The sequence below is a fragment of the Aulostomus chinensis genome, chromosome 4, assembly GCF_037954235.1.
Source record: "Aulostomus chinensis isolate RoL2024-O1b breed Wild chromosome 4, RoL_Achi_v1.0, whole genome shotgun sequence".
In the NCBI taxonomy this organism is placed as follows: Eukaryota; Metazoa; Chordata; class Actinopteri; order Syngnathiformes; family Aulostomidae; genus Aulostomus; species Aulostomus chinensis.
In genome coordinates, this window is record NC_141323.1 from 5,375,001 (window position 1) to 5,402,922 (window position 27,922).

Here is a 27,922-nt window from a genome sequence, read left to right on the forward strand (position 1 = left end):
ACACACACACACGGCCACAGTGATGGAGTGCATTACTGGAAAGCAGGAGTTTTAAGTGCTCTCCTCCTAAATCATTGTAATCCCCACATTTATCTCTATACATTCTGCTTTTCCATGTAATCCTTTAAATTTTTAATTCCTCCTAGCTGTTGTTATCTTTTCTCTCTCTCTCTCTCTCTTCAATCACTTCGCCGGATTGAATGGTTTATTAAAAACACATCTAAATGTGTTCTTAATTCCCCCCCAGCCTTGTTTATCTCAGAACAAAAGATTAGTTTCATCGGGCTAAAGAAGAGCGCTACTTTAATAAAAGTCAAGCAGGCGAGGGAGAGGTGTGTGTGTGTGTGTGTGTGTGTGTGTGTGTGTGTGTGTGTTAGTATTAAAAACGCCGGGTATTATAACATAATCTGTCTCTCACAGCATTAACATCAAATAACCATTATTGCGCAGCCACTTGTGTTGACAGAAAAGGGCAAGGTTAGAGGGTTCACACCTTTAAATGAAGCGGGGCCGCACAAACATCAGAGGGACGCCGTCAGATTAACATTAACATAAAGCGGAAAAAAAACAACACCATGCAGATTGACAATAGGATTACTGAGGGTTTGCATGCTCTGAATTTGGATTAAAAATAAATCACAAATAAGTTTGAAAAGAAGAGTGTGAGTGAGTGGAGAGGGTTTAAACGAGCCCAAATGAGATTGGAAAAAATATTTGTTTTTTATAAAAGTTTGACCTTTTTTTTTCTGCATGAAAATCATAAAAACGTTTAAAAATAAAACAAACAAAACCACTTTTTTCACTTAGGCAGTTTGCTCTGCTTCCAGAGAGATCTGTGAGGGAGATGTAAATAAAGTTGTGATGAGTCGAGAGAGAGATTGACACGGACATGCGCGCACACACACACACACACACACGCACGCACATTCACACACATCCATCTCTCACTGACCCCCCCTCCCCACTCAACCATACACACAAACACACACTTTGTCCATGGCGGGATTGAACTGAATGAACATGTTGACAACTTCAGTTGGGAGGGACAGAGGAAGAAACAGGGAACAGTCTGATTTCTATTACTGCTTGGACATACACACAGACACACGCACGCACACACACGCACACACACACACACACACACACACACACACACACACACACACTTAGTATATATATTTATATTTAATGCCCGCTTCCCCCAGCTTTGCACATCTCTTCCAGAAGTGGGAGTCAATCATCAACTTTCACGTCTGACTCTGTCACATTCCCCAGTTCACATGCTTCACACACACACACACACACACACACACACACACGCACACCGATCTCTCCAAACACAGAGCTTTCTACTTTGTACCCCTGTCCTCCCCTTACCGTCCCCTCCTGCTCTGTGTCCCACTATGTCCTGCCTGGTGTTCCTGTCATCTGTAAGTAAATGCGTGTGTGTGTGTGTGTGTGTGTGTGTGTGTGTGTGTGTGTGTGTGTGTTAGTGAGTGAGAAAGCGTCACGTACCTGTTACACTCCTGAGGTAGCTCAGGCTCAGTGAGCATGCTGGAGTAAGGGTCCGTCTCTCTCGACAACAACAACATAAAACAGTCCCACAATGCTCAGATGAACAAGGTTAGTCTCCCAAAACAAGACGGGATAGAAGTGATCCTTCAACCTCTCACACACACTGCTGATTCTCTCTCTCTCTCGCTCTCTCTCTCTCTCTCTATCTGTGTGTATGTGTGTGTTCCTCTCTCTCTCTCTCTCTCTCTACTCACACTTTCAGCCTCACACCCTCCCTCTCTCTCCCTCTCTCTCTGCCTCTGTCCCTCCTCTTCTCCCTCCCTGGCTGTAAGCTGTGAGAGCCAGGCTCAGCTCTTAAAGGGCCAGCAGCAGATTCTCTCTCGCTCCGTGTGTGTGTCAGTGTGTGTGTGTTCTCGGAGGGGAGGGGCTATTTGACCAGAGGGCTCATCGTTCCCTGAGTGCAAATGCACAGCAGTGCTGCCCCCTTCCTCAAGTCCAACTCTCTCTCTCTCTCTCTCTCTCTTTTACTCCAACACACACACTTGGTTTTCACACACTCAGACAACAGTCACAGATCATGTAGACACACTTCAGAGTGATGAGACCACTGCGAGCCCTAACACACTCCATTATGCAACATGAGGGGTTTATTAAAATGAGGTGATTGACACGCTCGGCTCTGATCTTTGTTTGTCTCTTTTCACACAAACTGACTGTTAACTGATGTTTTGCAGTTCAAGTTTAAAACGCTGAGGTCATGTTTGTCTGGACCACAAATAAATTAAATCCTCATTAAATCAGAGAATAAACACATAAAATGAGGAGAAATATCCGACTTCTCGCTCTCTCTGTTAATAGAAACCACTTGGAAACTGATTATCGGTCAACCGAAGGCTTTCCGTTGGTAATCATATAAAAGAGCTCAAATCAGAACTTCAAAAAGTACTTAAGAAAACGAGGTTTCGATGGCACGTTTGACTGAACCGAAACTCTGAGAGAGGATTTTAGGTGACGTGGCTCATGGATTTTTATTTTTTCCACACACACACAAAAAAAAAGTTGTTTTAGCAAATTGAAATGTCACAAAAGCGCTTTCATCCATCTCATTCCTCCAGAAACAATGAAGAATCTGTACACGTGTCATCGCCGCGAACAGTCGGCCGCATTCATGAAGTGGTCTTACGCACTCATTTCTGCTTACACACTGAGGGACTTTTTTAGACCCGGATTTTAATCTCACAGACAGGAAGCAAAGGCTATTTGTAGCTCCTCGCTCCTGAAATCTATTGTGTTCATCTTGTAACTCGGAACTGGGAAATTCCCAGTTGAATCTTGGGACCTCTGAACCTTCCAGGTTACTCCAGGTGCACGTAAACAGAAAACATGGCTGACTGACACCAACAGGATTTGTTTTGTGGCGAGCGTTCAGGCGACAAACGCAGGACGAGCGCAGCCTCCTTGTCTGTGTTTCATCCGTGTTCCTGTCTGCCTGATGAATCTGAATCGAAATTTCCTTTCAACGATTTCCTGGATATCATTGTTGCAGAGGAAGAGAACTTTCAGATGTTGTTACTTGGGTCCAGGTACTTCATCACCGTGGCAACAGGGTGATGTCAGAGGTCAGGTAGAACATGTGTCATGTGGTTTTAAGTGTTATTGGAACAAAGCAAATATGCTAGTTGTTGTATTGAGAGGTTACGCTGTGGGTGCTGCCATTTTTGTTTGATGTCAGAAAACTAGTTTCCCCGAGAAGGAGATCGTAAAAATCACCTGTTCAACTGCTCATGAGAGCAAATCTCTCAACAGCCAATCAGCTGGCAGAACCCCAGCGCATTCAGTCGCATGGTCAAGGAGCAGGAAGGTTGTTTACATCATGGCTATTCCTCATACTCATGTTGCTCCTCGGCTTATTGACGGTTTTATCTACAGGATCGTTTATAGACAGCAATTTGATCGATCTGTTTTAACGTGAAAAAAAACACGCACAACGTTGCGCCGCTGCCACCTGCTGACACAACAAGGTATTTGTTTGGCTCATTTTGAAACGTGACATCACGCTACAGCTACACCACTGACACGCTAGTTAGCCTGGAAGTGGTTTGCGAGCTGGAAGCAGCGGCTAGTTAGAATGGAGCAGCCGCTACACCCTGTTCTACCTGGTTGAGCTTTCATCTCTGCTGGCTTTGTTGTTGAATTTCACAACAAAGACATGTCACACACACACACACACACACACATTAATACTTGCAGAACATAGAACTCTCATTCAGTTACTGTTTTTTTAATCATATTTGGACTCAAAGACTGAAGAAAACTTCATTGCCATTATTTTTTCAACAAGTGTGAAGCCGTGTACTTGATTCCCCGTGTCTGCTCAGTCAGCCCTCCCTCCCTTCTCATGTTTGAATGTACTTATTGTACCATTTGTGGCCATTAGTTGAAATAGAGGGATTTTAATAGGATTTCTCCATGGCTGTGTGTATTAATTTAGAACAAGGACAAGTGGTGCAGGACTCTGAAAACAACGCTCGTCCTCCAGCCAATCAGAATCCAGGGTGCTCCATGGTCATGTGTATGAATAGTGTGAATAGTGTCACTTTTTCCACATGAATTTAATTGTGACAAAGGATAATATAGCTTGAAGTTCCTTTCTTTTTTGTTTGATGCAGCGAGGAGCGGACATTTGACGCGGAACAAGAAGACAGCTGAACTCTTTTAACATGACATGTGCTTCAGCTCACACACACACACACACACACACACACACACACACACACACACACACACACTTTTCTCCCTCACTAAATACACACTTACTAAGTGACTGAAATATTCACCAGTCACACACCCTTTGTGTCTTCAGGTGTGCATACTGTATGTGTGTGTGTGTGTGCGTGTGTGTGTGTGTGTGTGTGAGAGGAGTGCATGCTGCTTTCTGCTCTTTGTGCTGTCAGTCACTATTAGGGGTGTGTGGTCTACGTGTCACACATATGGCCAATCCAGCTATTGTTCTGGGGAGCGGAGAGCAAAGCAGAGCTGACAGACTGCCACTTCTGTAATACTTATAGATACACACACACACACACACACACACACAGAGGGAAAGAAAGAAAGTGAGCCCTGTCACTGTACTTCATAGAGACAAGCGCACACACCTACTGTACACTCAAAAACACACACACACACACACTGAACAGCGTTTGTACTGCGACAACACAGTCACACACACATAAATCTATTAGCAGCGGCCTCTGATGACTTTACAATCTTCCGGTTATGATGGAATGTCTCCTGCAAGGCCATTCTCGACATCGCAAATTCCACCTTTTACACAGAATTTGGTGAGAAGTGGTTTTAAAAGTGCTGAGAAAAAAAAATGAAAAGAGAAACTACTTCAAGTTGAACCGCAGGTGGATTTTTTTTTTTTTTTGTTAAAGTTGCACCTCTTTGCACTGACAAGGTTGTTACAAAAGTTTCACATTTATTTGAATGGATTTGTGAAAACCCTGTTATTAGCCAGATATTAGCATTGTTGGGGATAATGAAGCATAACTTTTCAGCAGGAACAGAGAAATGTAACATTGTTGCTGTTGCTGTGTGCAGTACTGTGCTACCACCTGGAGTGAACCCTCTCATTCTCAGTGAGGAGCTGAACGCTGCTCCGTATTCAGCCGGTCCGGAGTGCATCTCTCCCTCTCTGGAGCCTCTTAATCCTGCCTGGAGCGTCGCTGACTCCAACGAGTCTTTGACCAATAAATCCGTCATGATACTGAACAGCTTTTGAGGGATTTGAACCATTTGGGGGGTTTTTGCGCCGACTTACCATCAAAATATCGCCATAATGTATCACATGATGTGTATAAGCAAAGGAAAGAGAAAGACATAGAGGACTGATGTGGATAAATGTACGTTTACAGGGCTCCACAGCTGCTGTGATGAGGGTTATCATGATTCAAAACCTGTTGTATTTCAGTGACAGCATCACATACAGTGTTTGTGTAGAGGCAATTTCTTGTTTCTCTTTATGACTTCCATCCATCCATCCATCCATCCATCCATCCATCCATCCATCCATTTTCTCCCTCTTCTCCTGTTCAGGGTGGTGGGGGTGGAGCCTATCCCAGCAGCCTTCCCCCTGGACAGGTCACCAGTCCATGGCAGGGCCAACACATAGAGACAGACAACCATTGGCTCTCCCAGCCACGCCTACGGTCAATTTAGAGTCTGGATTAACCTGGTCCCTCTTGATGTCTTTGGACTGTGGAGGAAGCTGGAGTACCAGAGAGAACCCAGCAGGAACAGGGAGAACATGGAGACTCACCCAGAAAGACCCCGTGCTGCAGCCGGGGCTCCACCCACAACCTTCTTGCTGGGGGGCCACGGTGAGGACCACTGCTCCACTGTGCTGCCTCTTCATGACTTCATAAATGTGAAAATACCTCAGTCACAGAAAACCTTCTCCATGTTTTTAGGAATAGAATATCCCTCCACCCAGTGGCAGTTCCAGCAGGGAACCAAAGGCCTGCCTTTCCACGTCAGCCAACTCCACCCAGGGGCCCCTGAGGCATCAGGTAGATCGATGTGTTGCTGCTTCAGGTGGAGAGGAGTCAGTCGAGGGGGGTTCAGAATTGTTAGAGTGGGAACTGCAGGTGTAACCCCACCTGGTAAAAGGCCCTAAAGTGGAAGCATTACATTTCACCTGGCCTGGGTCTCTGAATTAGAACCTTTACTGCATCTGATAGCTGGAATTCTTGTTGTTGGTATTCAGATAGTTTGTGTCAGTTAGTCAACACCCACCCACACAGAAACACTTCCACGCATTTAGCAGGCTCCTTCAAAAACTTTAACATCAATTTGCTCACTTACGGGGCTCCATCTATGACATATATATATTCAAATATATATTTACATTCATGTTAATAAAGATGACATACACAGCAAGACAAAGCAGGCCTCCATGCTGCCTTCTGTCTATAAGACAGCAATATGAGCATGCCAATGTCAACAACAATCAGTGGCATTAGTTTTCTATTTACCTAATCTAATTCATGGTCAAATGGAGAGAATACACTCGGAGGGCTGAATAATCTAATCGCATTCCCCGACTAAATTGAGCATGGATTGGAAATGGCATCTGTCCTTGACCCAGTAAACAGCTGCAAAACCAATGATAACCTCATTTGTGCATTACAGAAACTTAATTTCGCCATTATGCAGCTGAAACGGCGGGAATTGGTCAACATAAAAGGGCGGGGCTGACCTGGCCGCACAAACAAATGCGTGTGCGCTCACACACACACACAGCCCCACCCGCCCCTGTACTTATATCTTTGTGAGAACCTTCATTGACAAAATGCGTTCCCTAGCTCCTTACCCTAACCCTGACCATCACAACTGACTGCCTGACCCTGACCCCTGACCCTAAAACTGACCATGACTTCATTCTCACCTCCACCCTAAAACCAAGTGTTGACCTTCAAACAGCCCTTTCAAATTGTCAGGACCAGCCCAAATGCCAAATACGTAGTCTGGACCTCACTATGTAGCAATTACAAGAACAAACACACACTCACACACACACACACACACACACACACACACACACACACACACACACACACACACTCTACCTTGCTCATCCCTTGCTAATCAGAGCTGAGAGAATGGAGATGAGACATTGTGCTCAGAGATTTTGAATAGATGTTTATGTCATTATGATTCATAGAACAGACGTGGCAGAGTTGACTTTGCCATGACCATGATTAATTCAGACACCACAATTATTCCTTTTGTAAATTTAGGTCTTGTGCAGGATAATGCAAAAGCACTAAATGTATGGAAAGTTTATCATCAGCTTGTATTGATCAGTCTCGGGGGTCAGGGTCTCTTCCTGAGCCGGAGAAAGAAGATGGTCGAGGAGTTCCTTCAGAGCTACTCAAGTGTAAGCCATCATCTGCATTTAAAGCAGGCTGCAGGGAAATGTGAAAGAACGAGGCCGTGAGAGTGCGTTGTGTGTGAAGTGAGAGAATGGTGAGACGAAAAGAGAGTGGTTCACCTGGGCTGAAACAAAAGAGGCTTGTTAACTGATTCAAAGGTTTATAATCTGAGTTGCTTTTCTAGAAAGAAAGAAAGAACGAATGGAGGGAGGTGACATGACTGAAGTATGGCAAAGGTGCTTTTAGAAGGACGGGTTTACACACACACACACACACACACACACACACACACACACGCTGAAACAAGGCAGAAACAAGAAGAAAATCCCCTGAAGGAACAGCAAATATTCACACACATTCATAAACAGGAAAAAACACACCGAGAAGCAAGCAAACAAACACACACACACACGTACGCACGTACGGACACACACTCCATTACAATGAAGCCGTTGATGGGAGGCCCCTGTGTCGGGACCCTAACAGCTGTAGTGCATTAGGGGCCGAGCGTGTGCAGGGGCAGAGAGAGACCGGTTGTAAATAATCCCAAAGCCTAAAGACAAAGTCGCACAAACACAAATATATACATACACGCACACACGTCTCCCACACATTTTCACAAACATTCATCATGCAAATTGAGAGAGATCAGAAAAAATGTGGCAAATCAGTAGTTGTGGACCTGAGAGGGGTTTCTGTGGAAGATGACATGGAGGATATTTAGCATTTATATAAGAGAGAAATGAGCGTGAACGCTGCAGAGACGTCAGACCTGATCCCAGACTTCAGCGCTGTACAGCTCCAGGGCGGCTGGCGTCAGGTCACGGGGGGCGCTCTGATGGCTCCATCACCGTCCGCAGTGCCTGCGCTCAGTTCAGCGGCATTCTTAAAAACTACCTTGAACGAGGTACTTCGTACATATTGATCTTTACAATACCGTCAATGAAAAGGAAGTCTCTGACCTGCAGGTGACCGCGGAGACGGACGGATTCAGTGGCACAGAGACGTGACTGCTGGTTTCATAGCAGCTGACTGAAGCTAACTGGCCTGTTTCAGTTTCAAGTCTGAAATCAGCGGATCAGTTGAACGCCACTTTTTAGAATTATGCAGTATTTGTTTTGTGTCTGATGACAAGAGCAGATTATTGGGACGGGTGACGGCTTTTAGCCGGTATCTGATGGTTTTTAACTGATTTGGCCTCGACCGAGGGATGCGGGCTGATATCTGTTTTGCTCGAGTCTCTTCATCGTTGCTCATCATTTCTCACTTAGGGTGAGAAAACAAAAGCGGTGCATACCGTACATCATTCTTGGGATTTTCCAGATATTTTGAAAGTAAAGAAAATCTTTTCAACATTCACAAACGTGGGCATGTACTGTACTGTAAAGTATAAAAATATGCAAATTTCCATCCGTCCCTTCCGTATTTCCTCTCTTTTTACTTCCCCCTAATGTCAGAGATCAACTGACTGACTGTCATCTGTAGCGGAATTAACATTTTACTTTGCATACTCGGGGCGCACCGCTAGGATGAAAACAGGATTGTTGTGATATTCACTGAGCAGCCCGTGTACTCCTGGGGAATTTGACAAAGTTTTTCTTCGTTTCCAAAACATTTGTAAAAGCCCATGAATCCTAGTTGAACCCCATTGTGCAGAAGAGGCAAGCAAAAAAAGGGCCAGCATCTGCTTATACCATGTTCTCCCTGTGTCTGCGTGGGTTCTCTCTGGTACTCCAGCTTCCTCCCACCGTCCAAAGACATCAATTTGGGGACGAGGCTGATTGATTCTCTAAATTGACCGTAGGTGTGACTGTGAGTGTGAATGGTTGTTCGTCTCTGTATGTTGGCCCTGCGATGGACTAGCGACCTGTCCAGGGTGAACCCCGCCTCTCGCCCGTAGATGCTGGGATAGGCTCCACCCCCCCCCCCGCGACCCTTAATAGAAAGGAATAAGTGGAAGACACCGATCTGCTTAAATGGATGTAAATATTCAGACTTTCCAGTATTATGAGATGATTTCTTCCTCTGCCTCAAACTGGGACAGTTGTAACCCAGAGAGGACCGCAATCCTAAGATATCCTAACTCCAAATATTGGATACTACAGATTAACAAGTACTATCATCAGCAACCACAGATGTGGAACAAAAAAAGAATTCAAGCATATTTGACAGCTGGGGCCTCTGAGAGGAGACAAGAGAGTTTCCTCCTCTGGCCTGTTACGAACACACTTGTGAGTAAAATGGAGCTAAAACGTTGGAGTTAGTTGAGGAGCTGCGCTCCCACTCATGACGTTCCACTGAGAATCTCTCATCTCCATATTTAATCCATCAGTGCTGCTCCTTTGTAAATACTGCTGCTGCTTCTATATGTGTGTGTGTGTGTGTGTGTGTGTGTGTGTGTGTGTGTGTATTTGCGTGCTGACAATTCAAGCCATGTGACCATTTGACCGTGTGACCATGTGACGAATCCCATCCAGGTGAGCCACCTTCATACGCTGCCACGCTTTCTGCTGCTCCACAGGAAGAGCGCAAGTTTACTCATTTTGGTACCGCAGCAGTTTAGCAGCGTGACACGCAAAATTGAAAAGCTATTCAGATTGACATCTTTAATTCAAGATTTTAGCTGAAGTTGCTGTAAAGGAAACGCCATCAAAACGTAACGTCGTCAACAGTTCCGGTGTCTCGTGTGTTGCTCTGTAAACGCGTGTTTTTAATTCTGCATATCCTGAAAACCTGCGTGCTGTGGTCTGAGTGCCCCTCTTTCTTTCAGTCCGTCTCTCCTTCGCACTCGTCTCAGCGTGAGCTCATTTATCAATACCTCTGGCATCTCTCCTCTTCTCTCCCTCGTCTTTCCTGGGAGAGGAGGAGAGAGGAGAGGCCAGCATGGAGAGGCACAATCCTCTGTGAAGTGGCTTTATCGTGGGGAGACACGTGCGAGTAGAGGACCCTGTCTGAAGGCTGAGTGGCAGGCGACTGAAGCCATTAAGATAGAGCCACTATCTCATGCTGCCAGGGCCTTCTTAATACAGGCAGGGGCTCAGGCCACTCTCATCCACACACACTCACACACACACACCTTCTCCACGAGCGCTCGGTGACATGGATGTAGACGTGTGTGTTCATTTACACTTACATAGGTCTCTTTCTCTCCGTCTAACATGAGAGTATTCCACCCTCCGAACCCATCAATCCCTGGCCAGGTGGAAAACTGAGCAGATAAATGGGTGGGTGGGCAGGTAGAGAACCACAGGGCAACAGACAGAATTGCTGTCGACCACCAGAGCCAGGTGGCGTCAATAATACAAGGTTATGTGCACATGGATCCCTGGGAGACAGCTCTCCTCAGGGGCGTCGGGGTATGATGAGATGATCAGCCACTTCAATCTGAGCTGTGCCACAGCTACACCTGAGATTTCAGGTTTGTTTTCCTCAAACTACCATTTCTCTCACATAATGACAGCACAAGCATCATGGAAATCTGCACTTCATGACAGAAGAGGAGGAAGTCTGTAATGTACGCAGGTACGAGGAACGTGTCCTCTGCATTTAACCCATAGAGCGCCCAGTCCTGAACCGGCGTATATGTCTTTGATGAAACCGGAGAACCCAGCGGAAACCCTCGCAAACACCAGGAGAACATGTAAACTCCACAAAGGAGGCGGGAGCGCCTGTGTATGAGGCAGCAGCGCTAACGACTGCTGTCCACTGTGGCGCCCAGCGTGCTGCCTTTCTGTTGTCAGGATGAATGTGGTTCTCTCTCTCTCTCTCTCTCTCTCTCTCTCTCTCTCTCTTTTTTTATGAACTAGCATGAGCTTCAGCGTTCGTTCAAGGGAGTGCGAGCGTTTCCAACTGCAGCATTCAGCAGTTCGCTCACGGGGGCATCAAACTGGACGTTTTGTAGAACTCCAGTGTTTGTGGATTTCTGAGTTTGTCCTGGATGTTTTGGTCCGTTTTGCTGTTATTTTGCCACTGAAGCAGTTGTTAGCAGTCATTAGCTTCTAGCTAAATATACATGGCTGGCTCTTTTCTTTTCCGGAGTCGCAAAGAAGTGATACAGGATATTAAAAAAAATGCTTTTGCGAGTTCAGTACACATATTTGTGAGTATTTTAATTAAAATATGCACTTTTTTGGTGAAATATCACTTGAAGAATTTAATTTGACACCTGCCTGAAATATTTTGTTGTGATGGTGAAACCACAAACAAGAGGAAACGCACTCGATGACACGTGACTCATCGACAGCACTTGAATGTCAAAAAAACACTTGGTGGGTGAAGTATTGCTCTCATGGGCTCACCTTCCTGCTAGGAGTTCTCTCTGAGGGAGCAGCACCATCTCTAGAAAGATTAACTCTTTTTCTGGTGTTTTTTTTCTGTCCATATTCCGAGCACAAAAAGCGCGTTTACCCGTGCTGTAATTCAAAACATGGAAAAAAACAACTATTTCATAGCAGACTGCTGATTGCACCGACGGTGTCCTTAAAAGCAGGATGTGACGATATGGAAATCCTGACAGATGAAGTTCAGCAAACTGTTGGTTTTGAGGAATAGGTTTTTTGTTGTTGTTTTTTTTTCCATTATGACAATACAACATCCATGTGATGAGTCAGATGATGGGTTTGTAGTCTCTAATCTCTTCTGGTCGGTAGTTTTCGTCCTCTCCAGCCGTTTCTTGGCTTCATTTGCCTGAGACGGTTGTCTTTCCGCACAAGGTTACAGGACAGGGACTGCAGCAAGTTGCAAACCCTGTAAACAAAGATGTTTCCCCCTCTGACAATGACTGCGTGGGAAATTAATTAACGATCTGTACTCTTTGTGCGAATCTTAACTCATTCCTAATTAGCGGGATTTTTTTTCCCCTTTCTCTTTCAAAACATCAAGTCAGTTAATTATGGCAGAGGGAAAATAGACCGTTTCTGGTGTCACTTATTTATGAGTAATCTGTGGAGCTGTGAGAGCGAGCGGCTGGAGAGGACAATGCCAGAAGTGAATGAAAGGGAATCTGTGTCACAGCAGGGTTAATGAAACACTAGCCTGAGAAGATAAATGAAAAGTGAATGATTTACAAAATATGAGGGGTCCAAACAGCTTGGAAATACACACACACATGCAGACATGCATGCAAAGAAGTAGATGAAAGTGTAACTGCACAAACTGCGAAACAAAGCAATTGTCCTGCTACTTGACTGCAACACAGACAATGAGACTGTTGCCTGAACTGTTCTGGTGTCTTCACCGAGCCTCTGAAGGCTCTGGCTGATTAATATCCTCCTTCAATTAGGATTAAAGCTCTTGGAAAAATTCGAAATTAAATAACTAGAAAACAGCACCGCAGTTGTAGGTCTGTGCAACGTGTTGCTGCCACGCTTGACCTTTGACCAGCAAAAGCTTGTTAACTCATCCTCAAGTTCCTTGGGACGTTTGTGCCAAATTTGCAGGAATTCTCTGAGGGGTTCTGGAGGCACTGCGCTAAGGTTAATGTGATGGCACCGAGGTGAGCATGACCTCCGACCACCGGAACCGTTTGAATTCATCCTTGAGTCTCAGAGGACATTTGTGGCAAATCACCTGGGAATATTATTAAGGAGTATTCACGGCAATGGAACGCTTACCACGTGCATGTGACGCGACATTGACTTTGACCGCCATGTTTGTTTCACGAGTCTGAGTGGACATTTGTGCCAAATACGATGATTTTCCGTGAAGGCGTTCTTCAGACGTTGTGTTCACTTTTCGTTTGAGGTGACAGTGACCTCGACTTCTTACAACCCAAATCTTCCTCCTTCAGTTGCAGTGGACATTTGTACCAAATTTAAAGAAAACGCCTGAAGGTGTTCCTGAAATTGCCTGAATGAGAAGGGGACAGGCGCCCTGAACACACAAGCCTGCGTCCCACAGCTGGACGTCCTGGGATTGTCCTCTCAGGGTCCTACCATCTCAGAGGTAAAAGAACTGGAGAAGCGAGATTTTTCAAAGATGAAAATACAGAGGATTATCACTTTCTTGAGCTTTGTTTTTATCCCCGGGAGATGATGTTCTCTCTACTTCTTCATCTCCTCCCTCCTCCTCTATCACAGTTTCTTTCCTTCTTTTTCACCCCAACACACACACACACACACACACACACACACACACCCCTCAAAGCTGTCAGGATGTTGCCTCCTTCGGTCTGAGGCTGAATGGGGGGATTTGGCAGTGTTCCCCTCTCCTCGCTCACTGCCGCCATTTTTAAGAGCACACATGTTTATGCACCAAATCTCTGCACTTTGTGTTTCTCCACGTCAAGGCACAAGCTCACCCTGGATTGATGCGCCCTGGCAGCCCCCTGTCTACTTGCTCTGAGGGAGAAGGGGGACGACTGAGAGAACAGAAGAGCGAGAATCTAGAGTGAAGAGGAAATGATTTTCTGATTTTCTACACAGGCTTTGTGGTCCTGGAAGGCTGTTTATGTTTTTTTTTTTTTTTCTTAAGTCCATTGGTGAGAACAAGAGGAGAGGAGATTGTGCTATCCACTGCCTGGGGGCTATACTGAGCCCATGTGTTTAAGCCCCCACTGTTCCTCGCTTAACAATAACGCCTACTACTTTTAATTTAATTCTGTCTCTTTTTCCAATCAAATAATCCACTTCCATTTTCTATGTCACAGCTGGAGAAATAATTCTAATCTTATCACATAAACTGGGTGCGAGTTTGACGTTTGGAGTTCTTCTCCCATCTTTTCCCCATTTTTCATCATCAAGACCATGTGGAACAACACAGATAGTGTGACAGTGCGTGTCAGCTAAAGAAGGTGCGGACGGGTGGGGAACATGGCAACCCTGTTTATAATTTTTTGTTGTTATTTTTGGCTCCTGTGCGTCTGTATTGCCTTAAAAAAAAAGACATAAAGGCTGAAAACGGCTGCACAGGAGATCAGAACTAAAGAGTTGCAGAGGATCGGACAGCAAAGAAAACAAAAAAGAAGAAAAATAACTGAGTTGCTTTGGGTGTGAGGCGTCGCGCCAGCTGGCCTGTGGCAGCTCCAGTTGTGGTAAACTTCCGAAATATCATACAACCGGGCTGCGTCTGTTAGCCAGCGTGCAGCCTACACCCACTCATCATCATTACCAGACCTCAAGTCACCACATTCTAATGGAGGACATTTACATCAGATTTCACTATTTAAAATCGTGGCTGGCACAGATGCCTTAGTGTTGCAAGTGTGTGTGTGTGTGTGTGTGTGTGTGTGTGTGTGTGTGTGTGTGTGTGTGTGTTTGCGGGCTTCTGTTTCGACTTCAGACTGTGAAAAGTCACCGCAGGCATGTGGCAAGTCCGCTAACTGCTTTTTGAAATGTTTTGCCCCATATATTATAGATTTTAATGTACGGTAAATGGATTTAATAATTAGTCTCATTGTGTGTGTGCGTGTGTGTGTGTGAGTATCTGTGTGTGTGTATCTGTGTGTGTCTGTTTTTGTCTGTGTGTGTGGGTGTGTGTGTGTGGGTGTGGGTGTGTGACTATCAGAAGAAAGACATCAACAACATGAAACAATGATGGTTTTAAGTCGGGATCCAACAGTTTCTCCCTCAAAACCTCAGCTTGGATCCTGCTCAGATACGTCGCTCGTTTTCCCCCACGTTTAAAATCACTCTGTTGAAAGACATTGGAAACATTTTTAGATAAGGTCGCATGAGGTCAGCAATTACTGTGGCATTGACTTGGGACTGTGTCTTAAAGGGGAACTGCACCCTTGCAAAGCTGGCGTTGCGTCCAGAGGGAGCATCAAGTTGGATTAGGAGATGACGTCGTTTGAGGTCGAGATGTTGAAAGAGAAGAAGCGTAAACGTTAGAAAGAGAAGGAGAAGTGACCTGCTGTCCGCTCCTCACCTCTGCTTCAGGGTTGTGACTCGAGGCTACATGAATCTCCTGTCAGAGGTCGGGTTGCATTGTGGGTAATGTCGGAGGAAGTGAGAAGAGTCAGATATTAAATCAAATGCATTAAAACAAATAATTTTTTATAAACAAATCCTCCAGCAACTTTTCTTCAGTGCAGATCGATGGAGTTTCCACAAATGTTTTCTCCTTCGTTTTTACCGTGTGACGCAACGACTCGCTCTTTTTTTATTGGGCTGAAAAAGGTTCCATGCAATTACAGTGGAGGAAGTAGTGGATTAATAAACCACAAAGATCCTGCGTTCATCATTGCTGAACCAGAAAAACTGAGGAAATGTTGGACCAGACGATCAGAACCTGGGGTCCGGTCAGTCCACAAGTCCACTGTCCAGCGCGTCTTCACAGCTTGAACCTATAATTATCATCATTTATGTGTTTGAGTACCTGGACTTCCATCCTGTCTATCTTTGCACTCAGGAATACTGTCGGGTCACAGCAGCTTTGACCTTTGACCCTCACTATTTGCGCCTTATGTTAGCACATTTTGTTTACACTCATCCTGCTGACGCTCTCCTTGAGTGGCTGTGGATGACAGCGTCACGCCAGCATCGTGACAGACACTCGAATCATCTTCTATTGTAGAAATGATGGATTTGATCAAGCCTAGTGTCTGCTGTGTTTTGCCCCCCACCCCCCACTCCCCCTTCCCCAAAAAAATACCCTGTTCTCACAGTGGGAACACACTGGCACACAGATGGTTAAGCCCACCCTTGCGATGAGTGGGACGGGTGGGAGTTTAGGGGGGGTGGGGGTGCTGCAGATGGCACAGAGGGCATCGCCAATCAGTCTACATTCACCACACACACTTGCATCTTTACACGGCGACTGAGAGAAATGTTAGAGGTGAGCATTGAAAGATAGTTGGAGATGTATGGATTGAAGGTGTAGGTGTGTGTGTGAGTGTGTGTGTGTGTGTGTGTGTGAGAGCCCTGTGTGCTTTGTGTGCGGTGTACGTGCAATGGCTGGCATTGATCTAGCGTGGCACACAAAGCCCTGGCATCTCGCTGGCACCTCTGCCCACGCCGTGCCACACTGAGAGGCACGGTGAGGCCTGCCAGAGGGGTCTGGCAGCGCCGAGTGTGAGCGCCTCTGACTTTGTCTACATCGGAGAGCACGCCTGAGATATTTAAAACACGCATCGGTGATTTTCTCCCAATAAGCAATAAAGAGGCTGTTTTGAAGGTGTGTGATGTGTTGAAACATGCGTATATGTGACCTAAGCAAACACACACACACACACACACACACACACACACTGGTACCCCCCCTCATTAGAAAGCCCCTACCCCATGTCCCTAATGGCAAAGCCTTTGATATGCAATGATGACTAATTCCCTCCTGTGTTCCATTCTCTGCAGACAGCGCAGTCATTAGACCGCAGACACGGACTCACACAGTTGTCTTTGAGCAGCGATCTCATCATTTAACCCGTCCAGAGGTTCTGATTCTCATCTGTCTTCACCTATATTATGAACTGTGTACCGGGGGACTCACTCCCCCTCACTTGTCATGTAAATAGAACAATATTTACATAAAAACATTAGAATTTATCATTAAAAATCTCTCTTCTTGATGTCGAATGCATCTTGTCTTTTCTCTTTAAGGCACTAAGGTGAAGCCTAATTTGCCCGTGGCGCTGTTTGTCTGCATAAGTTATTCTGTCATCGTCTCGCAGTGTAATGAGGGAGGAAACATTCAAATAAACCTACTTTGAAATAGGTGCAAATACAGTTAGCAAGCCACTTATTTTCTTGAAATACGAGCAGAAAAATCACATTATCACTGAAACGGCCTGGACTGGACCTTCCAAATGTAAAATGATTGCATCCTAGTGTGTCTTTGTAATTCACCATCTATTTGGCTTTTTAAATCTCTCTCTAATCCCAACAAGCCGACATCACTTCTCCTGCTCCTGCTGCTCTCTTTGCCAACCTGCACTTATCTCTTCCTCTCCACCGTTTCCCCCTTCATCCCAACACCCCAGCTCTCTTATCAGTCTATTACTACGTCCACAGTTCATTCTGCAGCCATTAAGCACCGACGACGGCCTCGCCCCCGCTGACCCCGGCCTGCTAATACAGCTTAAACACTGAAACTCTGCCGGCTGGATTGACACCTCCCTGCCCACTTCTGCCTTCCCTCACACTTCTTTCCATAAATCCTTCCTAATCATCCTCTTGATCGGATTCATGCATTTATCTATTTGTAGATGAGAAAGCTGATAAAAGGTCTCAAATGGAAAGAAATAGTTAATTGAGGGGTGAGGGAGACCCGGATCTGGAAGCGTTTTATGTTATAAGACCCACAAGCAGCATAAATGACCTCTAAGACCCGCCCACAAACGCATGTTAGCCAATCACTTCTTATCTGCTTCACAGATACAAGTGGACCCCCTGAAGTCAGAGCACAATGAAGAGGCATTAGTAATCTTGACTGTCACGCGGTTTCTCTTTGTTCTATCAGATAAAAACCAAAACGGTTAGACGATACTCATCCTGAGAGAAAAGCACCGACCGCCACACGGCCAAAGGAGAGGCCACACAGATGAAGCCGCCTCTTTGGTCAGCCCTCTGACACTGACAGCTTCAGCGGTTGGAGGGTCACTGTTTGTGGAGTGTGCGGGAGATCGCTAAAGGGGGCGCGTCTAAGCAAGAGGTGTGTTTCCACTAAGGTGTTTGGTGGTTGGACATCTCAGTGAGGTTTTTCAGTGCCAGACATCGGCCGCCCGAGTCGACTCTCACTCATGAAGTTGGTTGAAATGGTTTATGGTCATAAATGTAATTTGCCCTGAGATTTTGTTTCTTTAAAGTCGTTCTCAATTTACTGCTGATCACATTTCCCTCAGGAAATCCCACAGAACTTCCTTCCTACTCTGGTATTCTGTCAGCGGATCAGTGGTGCTGTCGGATGTGTTTTGGGTTTGGAGTCTTTTGCCTTGTTCACAAGTGTTTAAAGGTGAAATAAAACTATTCCACATGTGCTGAGGAGCTGGAAAACTCCCTCCACGTGACTGCAAAATCCAGCGTGAAGATGCTGCTTGTTCTGACAGTGACACGGAAGGGCGACTATTAGAGGAGGAGGTGGAATGGCTTTGTTTGGTGCTGACAACCGTCTTGGAAATGAGGCCATTAAGGCCTGACACGAGCGATGGTTGCCACAGTGACCGCTGCATTGGTCAGGGTGAAGGAGCCAACGCTGCAGCCAGCTGAGGAGGAAGCGCTGCTCTGTGATACCCACCAGCAAATGACTCTTGATGGTGAACAGAAGCAAAGAGGTGGAGCCAAATAAATGGGGCGAGGCAGGTTTAATGACATCTGATTGGCTGTCATTCGCCAGTGTGAATTTTTAGAGTTTATCTCCGGGTCAGCGCCGAGTTATTTCAACACATTGCTTTCTAAAAGTGTTTTCCCACTGCAGGACTGAGACGTGACTTAGTAGCATAACCAGACAATGTTTGCTCGGTGCTTTCACGTCCGTTTGTATTTGTTTTATTGAAAATAATCAACATCTTTTTGATCAGTGCTACTTATTTTTTCTCTCTCACTTCAGAACTTCTGTCTCTGATTTTCAGGTGGAGGGTGAGAAGAGGATGAGTTGAACTGGTAGAGCCTATCATCAGACCCAGAGCTGGCCGATCACGTGACCACGTCAGCAGAGGTAAATATCCCGAAATGGTCAAAAAGCAGTTAGAAGGCAAACTGGGTCACGTCACGACTTCAAGTACATGTTTGCTCTAAATAAGCAGTCAGCCAAGTTGTCTTTTCTCATCAAATCTCTTGAACAATCGCTTCCTTTTCCCAGAACACATTAACTCAGATTAAAAGGGTTTATTCTGTCAGTCCAGCCGAGCAGGTGGCTGCACTCGTCTCCTCTGAGCATAATGAGGAGACACAGTTAGTTTGATGGATTACCTGTTATGCAATATGTGTGGATGAGAGCGAGGAGGGGAGACGAGAGCGAGGAGTCAAAACGCATCTATGATTTGGTGTCTGGTTAAAACAGAGGCAGCGTAACTTGCGAGACATTAGTAGTTGATTGAGATGAGAATATCAATCCAGCCTGGGTGCCCTTCCACGTTGGAATGTGTGTATCTCAGATATGAGTGACACAGGGGTGATTGGCACTCGCTGCCTCCGTGTGCGTGGCCCGTGTCTGCTTGTAAACGTGCATGTGCCCGTCGCCCGGCTGCAGTTAAGTGAGTGACTGCATTAAAAGGGCTGTTGGGGAGCTCGGCTCGCTCATTGCCCGCGATAATGAGGATGTTTTCTGTCTTCAGTTCAATCAGCGCTCCCGGCTCTCTGAGACGCGAGAGCCTAGCAGATGCACGGCACGTAGCAGATGTGTGCTATTGGAGTGACATCTGAAAGTAAAACTCTAGAGCCTTTTTACGACATTGTGCGCTGCTGTTTAGATGCCCGCGATTTCCTGGCGCCAAGTGATTGTGACAACGGCAACTAGGGGAATAAGAAAAGGCCGAAAAGAAAGACGAGGGAGAAAAGGAAAAAGGCAAGGAGAAAAAGGGAGGAAATCTTTGGCAAGGGCCTCATCTTTGAAGTGATTTGGAGAGAGATGACATGCAAAATTAGAGAGTAGCATTCGCCCTCTCCACTTTGACTACACATTAAACGCAACAGGGAGAGTTTCTCCCCACAAAGATAAATGGCGACGGGGGCGCGCCGCCGTCCCTCAACAACACAGATTACCTTGTCTGCACTCTATCAGAATCTGTAAAGATTTCAAGCTGTTTGATTAAAGTTTTGTAGCTTTTTTTTTCCAGGTACATACAACTTTCCAAGAATTCTGTTCCAACTTTTCAGATGCCAATTTGAATAAAAGTCCTTTTCCCTTCAATCATGCGATGAAAAACAGGTCCTTCGCCAAAAACACTTATCGGAAAAAAATATATAGAAAGCCACAATATCTGAAAGAGCTTTCATTGTATGCTATCTAACGAGGAAATTATAATTTCTTTGGCTCAAAATCACAAGATGTTTGCAGAGTCGATGTTAATTCCTCCTCATATGGCACCGGGTGGCACCGTATCAGAGCCACACAGGTTTCTTCACCAGTAACAACTGCTGTTGACTGTTTATTATGGTATAGATTTAACAAGGGTTAAACTAACAAGGCAACTTGAGCAGCAATTACTTCCAGACACTGAAATAGGCTGTTTCTTACAATACACACACACTATTCCTCCCTCTGTTTGGACTTAAAGGCTAAAAAAAAAACAGGCATGAAAAGAGGATAAGGAGAGGAACATTAATACAGCGAGAGCATCTGGAGTCATAAGCAGAACAAAAAAGATGGTAGGAGTCGTATTCTCCTTTGAAGAATGCCACAAATTATTTGTCAATGCAGCAACTTAGAAATATTGGGGAATTTGCTGAAATCCTCAAAGAATTACCTCCAGTGTTTAGGACTGAAAGCCCCCCCCCCCACCCCACCCCCCCCCCCAAAAAAAAGAAGAAGGCAAAATCAATGCGATTCCGAGCCTGAGAGATCAGTGAGCAGCCTTCATGAGCGTGAGAGCACTCTTCATTTACACACATTTATTTGTGCCTTTGAGTCGGATGCATTGTGCGAGCACATATAGTGTGAGGCTGATCTAGAGGGAGTTTCATTGTTGTGCCCACGGGAGCAGATGTCGCTGGCACTTACTCAATACTTTCTCTCATTCTTGCTCCCTCGCTGTGTTGTTCCCTCTATCCGTCTCCTTGTCTGTTTTGCTATCTGTCTCTCCCTGTTTTTTTGGCTGCGACCAGATGGAGAGATGCTCTGCTCCAAACCTTTCTCACTCAGGATCACAATGCTTGGAGTCATGTGATCCAGCCTGCTATCTCCTTCCTCTCTCTCTGTCTGTTTCTCTTTGTCTCTTTCTTTCCACGAGCGCTCGCTCTCCCGCTTTCTCAGTGTCCTTTTCCCCCTGACAAAGGCAGACAAAGGCCTTTCATTTCTCCTAGCCTGCTTGAGCTCCGTGTGTTTGTACTGTACCAAACTAGGCTCCCTCGCTCATTGTATTCCCTCCTTCTCTTTGCAAAGAAGGTGTCTAGGGGCCCCAAGGCCCCTGCTCTTAGACAAGGGGCCTGCCTGGGCACAGTGAGGGGGCCGGGGAGGGTTGGCGCGGTGAGTGAGAGAACGAGAGGAAGAAGAAAGAGCAAAAGCGACAGAGTATATTATTTCATTAAGTGCTTTGGAGCTCGGCAGGGATTGGGGACTAAAACCTTGCAGCTCTGAGTGTGACAAGGGCACGACCTCCCGCAACCTGGGAACTCTATCCACACATGGTGCGGCTTTCATCTGGTCCAGGGGGTGTGTGGGAGCTCTCAGTCACCGGCGCTGGCTGGCTCGCTGAGGGCGCTAAGCTTTTTAGTCAGGGCCCGCTGAACGGAGGAAAAGGTGGCAAGAATGACGGAGGGGAGGGACAGAAGAGGAGGAAGGAGAGGTAGAGTGACTGGAGGGGGGGGTGGGCGGCGGGGTAGGTGAGGAGGGGAACGGGAGGGGAGGGGTTGCCCAAGCCCCGGTAAGACAGAATTGGGCATTGTCGCCAAGCAGAGCAAAGCAGAGCTAGCCCATTCTGTTGATCTGAGCAGGATCCCGGAGAAAACAAAACTGCATTGTTCCCCGCAGATGGAAGCCAGTGTCTCCTGGGTAACAGCATTAATCTCCCCTTTTCTCTTGCTTCCTCTCTTGTCGGGGGCCATAATCGGTGGGCTCCTTTCAGCAGTCGAGCCAGCCTCAAAGCCCAGGCTCCTAACTAGCCTCCTAATTAGCTGCAATTACAATGAAGACAACATGATGAGATAATAGAAATTTGCAAAATAATGACATACCACGGGAAAATATTCCTCCTCCCCAAGCACCATTTTTTTCCCTCCGTGAGAGGCACAATGGAGAGCCGGGGCCCTTTTCTGAAAGCGGGGAGCTCAGAAAAAATGGTGGTGCATTATGTGCCATAGAACCCTATTGTCTGCCTTCTGGTTGCTTCAATCAACAGGCCATTGTCTGGCTGCTTAAATCAAAATGACTCAAATACGGGCTCCGTAATGATGCCCTCTCAGCACTGCATACTGAACAGAGAGACAGGCTGAAGGAGAGCAGAGCAGAGAATCATGGCACATGGAAAAAGGGATAAAATGTGAATGTTAGAAAAGAGCCCCGCCATAAAATACAGAGGAAATGTCTCAGGGATCCCATTTATCAGCTGTCGGAGTTCAAAAACACATGACGAGATGGAATCAAACAGCAAGACAATCCCAGAGAAGGGGAGCAAAGGGGAGGTAGAAGATGGAGGTAGACAGCAGGTGGTAGTCATGCACAGTACAACATTTTTAGCAACTGTGATTGAAAGCAGAGTTGCATCAGCTTCCTTCTTGGTCAGCTTGGTTACACGAGTCTGAGTGGAGGCACACAGGTACAGGTGGAACCTGTTCGCTTCTGTGTGTCAGGAATTTACCTCTGTGCCGCCCATGAAGGCTCTGACAAGTGTATTCATTTACTCCCCTTCCTCTAAGCCTGCCATTGGTCCCCCTGTCAACTCATCAGCTGATCACACTTTCAACTGTCAATCATTTTCAACAGGCCTGAGAGGCCCTGCGCTTTGAATTTTGGACCGTTAACATCCTCTCTTTCTCTCTCTCTCTCTTCTCTCTCTAGCTCTTTCTCTCACCTGCCCTCGGGTCATGGTGCTTTTCACACTACTTGACACACAAACGCACACCGCGACTCACACATTTGCAGACGGACAGACAGAGAGCTAAAGGTTAATGTTCAGGAGAGGGATTAAGACAGGCGGGGCAGCCTGTGTGAATCTGTGCCTGAGGAACGGTGCAGGTTCCGCCGCACACCTGAGGCTGGTGCACACAGGCCACCGCCCATCATCAGAGCTGAGGTGAAGACAAGGGGTGTGATGAGTGACGTAGGGAGGGGTGCAGCGTTGAGGGAATATTCCAAGTTGGAGGTGTTTCGTGGGAATTGACCGGAAAAAAATGAACAACTTGGAGTAACTTAAACTGCCTATGTTTACACTTTCACAGACTTCTGTACAAACATCTTGTATTCCCAGATATGCGTAATAAGATTTGACATACACGTTGTAAAAATTACGCTTTTGACTTCATTTATGAGTGAATAGAATAATAGATTATTTCAGTGCATTCAGAAGGCGTGGCCTCAATAGCCCTGCAGCAGCGTGCAAGATGCTAATAATCTGTGCATGTGATGGAAGAATGCAGAGTGGACAGTGAGATACAGCCAGTAAATTACGAATAAATGACCCCCAAAGTCTCCATGAGTAAAGTCCTGTCTATTGCTGATCATTTCCATGGAAACATTTTCTAGCTCTTTTGCAAAAAAAAAAAAAAAAGAAAAAAAAGGAAAAAGAAAGTCCAGATTTCTGAAGTTTCAAAATTAGAACATGAAAAATATTTTCAATATCTTTCCAGAAATTTACTGGAAACTTTGCACTCCTTTTCAACCCAAAAAGTAGATATTTATCTGTGCTAAAGTGTGTGTGTAGCTTTTATACAACCTTTGACTTCTTGTATTAACACACACACACACACACGTAACATGAATACACTCAATGCTTATAATCCTGTTAGCATGTGTGCATTATGTCCTAGGACATGGTTTCACTTTGCTTCTCAGCCCCTGACTGCGGGAGTGATGTCATGTGCTGTGTGTTAGTCAGGCCTCTGATGGTGGCGCTACCTGGTTTCATTGACAAGAATCGGTGCAATCTCATGTGAGTTAGCAGCACCAGTGTACTTGAGTCCATATTATTGGTCAAAATCCTAAAAAAAAAGCCTATTCCCACAATGAAGGAGGATGAGGTCAGTTTCTCTCCAACCTCAGACTGCCTGTTTAACATTTTGAGTTTCAAGCGATAACCATCATGAGGGTTATGTTTTTCATCCTTGGTGAACTCTGCAGAGCCTCAGAGAGCATCTCTCATTCATGGGTGGCATTAAAGGCCTCCATCACGTACGGTGTATACAGGTATATATGTCTTTACACTTATATCTCAGGAGTGAAAGAGTTCAGAGGTCACGGAAGAAAGTGATGCAGCCTTTAAAACCAACAACTTGAACGCTTCCTCCTCCCGAGCACAGAGGAGTCCCGCGGAGTAATTAGTGCGTGTCAGATAAGTTGACAAGCTCATTAATGCGCCACATCATCCGATACTATCGCCTTTGTTTGTGTAGGCTTCTGAGAGGAAGTTAGCGGTCTAATTAGCATAATTACAACTGCTGATTTATATGGCTGTAATTAGCGAGCAGATTTCTGCATATTGTGGTGTGATGGAGATATGCTGCAGAGGAGGAAGCTGGAGAGGAGATCTCTTACAATGTTGCTCTCACACAAAACAGTCACAGCACGCGCGCACACACACACACACACACATAGAAAACACAAAACACACAACTAATTTTACTCAGTGCTGCTTCCATTCACTTTCTCTGAAAAAACGTAGTTCACTGTAATTCACATGTTATGAATGAATAATAATGTCAGTTCACCGCCTGTATGGGCAGATATTTGTAATGTCGAGATGAATCGGCATCAAGCTGCAGATGCTTTTGCTGCACACAGACGTTCATAAATATGACGTGTGGGCATTTTAAAATGGTTTTAGAATTTTTTTTTCAAATTCACAATGTGTTTTTCAGTAAATACAAAAAGGGAGTATCATATCAACTTGTTTCAGAGCGAAACCGGATATTGGATGTTTACAAAAAAACCCGGCGTAGACACGGTGTTATCACGAGCCAGGAAGGACACTCAGGCACTCTTCCGCCGTTGCAATTTATTTTCATTTGAACCATAATCATGATCTTTAATCCTATTTAAGCCTAAAATAATCTCAAAACTTGAAATGATTTAGCTTCAGCCTGTGTTATTGCGGGCGCTTCGTGCGTCTGAGTTGTGTGGATCAGCGCGGCCCTGCACTGCTCCCCAGCTCATGAGCATGACGTGTGAGGTGGACACGCTCACAAACCAGAGCCCAAGAGCCAGGAGCATCCATCCCAGGCAGCCGTTGCCTCCTGAGTAGGTGGAGAACGATACACTGCAGGCATAAGATGAGGTTGGTTTCATCATAGCGGCTCTGTTGCTGCAGGTTTGAGGTGAACAAGTTCAGTCTGGACACTTAAGAGTTTGGTTGTGTAACTCAGACAAAAGCAAGTAGTTCCTTAAGAGCAGACGTGTTAAATAACAAAACCCCTCTCAATAATTGTAATGGTTTTTCTCAGAAGGATGTTGTGAAACCCAACGATTTGTCAAATTAAATACACACACACACACACACACACACACACACACACACACCTTCCCAGTGTACTTAAAGCTGATTGAGTGAGAAAAAGGGAGTGGAAAGGCGAGAGAGAGGCTTGAACCATCTGACAGGTTGGCCTTAATTACAGCCGACGTTCACAGTAGGACAGTGAATTAGTGCAGTTACCTCTCATCACTACGGTAAAACCCCTGGGTCAGTAGATCACACACACACACACACACACACACACACACACACTGTACAGACATACAAACACAATGTAGGGTGCCGTCAGGTGATTTTATCTGCTTGTACCTGACAGGGGGTGAAATTGGGGTCAAAAGTGCCGTGCAGCATCATTCGGAGGCTTTGTGTGTCCAAAATGCTTCATCCAGGCTTCCTGATGTGTGATTAATCAATCAGGAGTAATCTGGAAAATATCAGTTAATCTCTGATTTAAAAAACTTTACAGTGTGAGGTTTACTGTCGAATGAGAGAGGAGAAGAGGAAATCTTCACATCCAGGTTAGCGAGTGAATTATCCTCTGAAAAAATTGATGAATCATGACATCTCTGATGAATCTGGGAAGAAGAAGAATATCTTGCTTCTTTTTTGGCCCATTCAGTAGTCCTGCAGGTTTATTTTGTGACCTTTCAGAGGACGGATAAGAGGTGCAGGAATCGTGAGACCTGGAAACAAGCAATCAGTTTCAGTTAAATGCCTGAAATAAAGGCAAACGAGTTTAAGATTTATTCTATGGTATGAAATAGATGAGTACTATCAAAGCTTTGAAGTGATTTAAAAATGGCCGAGGAGGCTGTAGAAGTTGTTGCTAACATAAAACGTCATCACACCAAGAAGCGAACAAGCTTGAAGTAGCTTGCTGCTGGGAGGTTTTTCAACCCACAATCAAATGCTGACTTCCAGGTCTCCACTGAAATAATCATCCCTGCAGTTCCTGCCGAGGAAATATGAAAACATACTTGCTGAAAAAGGGACTTTGTCGACAAAAGAGGACATGACAGCCACCGTCATCTACATTCAAAGCTTCAGAGAGTTGCTTTAGCGATGTGTTAAAATTAACTACCCCTGACAACACACACACACACACACACACACACACACACACACACACACACACACACACACACACACAGTGCTGGTATAAAGGTCTGACTGTGCCTCGTTACACAAAAACACACACATGACCACATGGTGTTCAGCGTGGGTCAACGGAGTTGCGAGTTCACGTCTCTGCTGTTGTGTGTCGTCACCGTAAGTGTGTGTGTGTGTGTGTGTGTGTGTGTGTGTGTGTGTGTGTGTGTGTGTGTTGGCTGCATTAATTAATGCAGTGCCGACGAGTCCCTTCGGAGCTGTCTAATTAGACATTAGCATGGCGATGTAATTACCTGAGAGGCCTCCATGCGTTTTACTGAACTGCACTCCCTCCTACGCTGCAGACCTGGAGCAGGTAGACGCAGCAGATCTGCGCACCGTAGATGAAGCTGCAGCCGGCCTAATTGATTTGCTGCTCTAAACACTGTGTCCTCCTCATCAAATCCTACCTCATCCTTTCATCCCAATCCCTCTTGCTCTTTTTCAGCTTCTACATGATGTTGTTTGTTACACTCTTTTTTTTTTTCCTTCTGTCACTCTCCGTCTGTCTGGGTTGAGTCGAAAGAGCAGGGTACAGAGTGTCACAGGCTCGATTCTTGATCAATACCCACCACTCTACTGCCAAACGAAACTAAAGACAATCCCTCGCTCTTCAGCCTCCAAAAAGCCTCCTTTTCTCTCAGAGAGGAGAAGCCGAGCCCAGATCTGAGAGTTTGTTTGCCAGCGTTGTCATGGAAACCATCTCTGCTAACCTTGACACTAGAGTTGCATTGTCTAGGATCCTGGGACGTAGATGAATTAATTACGCAACCTTTGTAACGAACTCACTCGCACAAAATAGTTTGTACCCTTTCATGCGTGAATTCTACAACTGACAGGATGCACGCCATCTTGTCTGCAGGGCCAATCATCTTTGATCCAATCAGGGTGAACCCAGAGGAGACTGTCAATAGCAGCCATACAGCAACAGAATGTGAGAACCTTGTGAACTTCAATACAGCAGCGCACCTCTCAAGAGCACCAGGAAGAAATCCATGGGCTGCTGCAAGCATTGTCTTTTTATGTGTAGATGGTTCCGTCCTGTTTTCAATATGGATCGATAGCATTAGCATGTCTGACAGAGAGGGGGATGAGACAAAGACGAAGA

At 45.6% G+C, this 27,922-nt stretch overlaps 1 protein-coding gene and 1 long non-coding RNA gene across 4 annotated transcripts in view; one reads left to right on the plus strand and one right to left on the minus strand.

Annotated features, from left to right (window-relative positions):
* sox5 (SRY-box transcription factor 5) overlaps window positions 1–27,922 on the minus strand; it is a 183,366-nt gene that overhangs the window by 87,536 nt on the left and 67,908 nt on the right. Inside the window, exon 1 of one of the 3 annotated variants that reach the window (XM_086201197.1) lies at window positions 1,516–1,795. The exons of the other annotated variants lie outside the window; for them this stretch is intronic. Within the exon in view, the coding sequence (XP_086057323.1) occupies window positions 1,516–1,592 (77 nt within the window). The 5' untranslated portion in view covers window positions 1,593–1,795. Of the gene's footprint in view, window positions 1–1,515; window positions 1,796–27,922 lie in introns of those variants that run through there. 3 annotated transcript variants of the gene reach the window in all.
* LOC147262395 (uncharacterized) lies at window positions 6,050–27,809 on the plus strand. The gene is made up of 3 exons (XR_015112369.1): window positions 6,050–6,086; window positions 18,955–19,040; window positions 27,677–27,809. It is a non-coding gene; the product is annotated as an uncharacterized LOC147262395 (long non-coding RNA).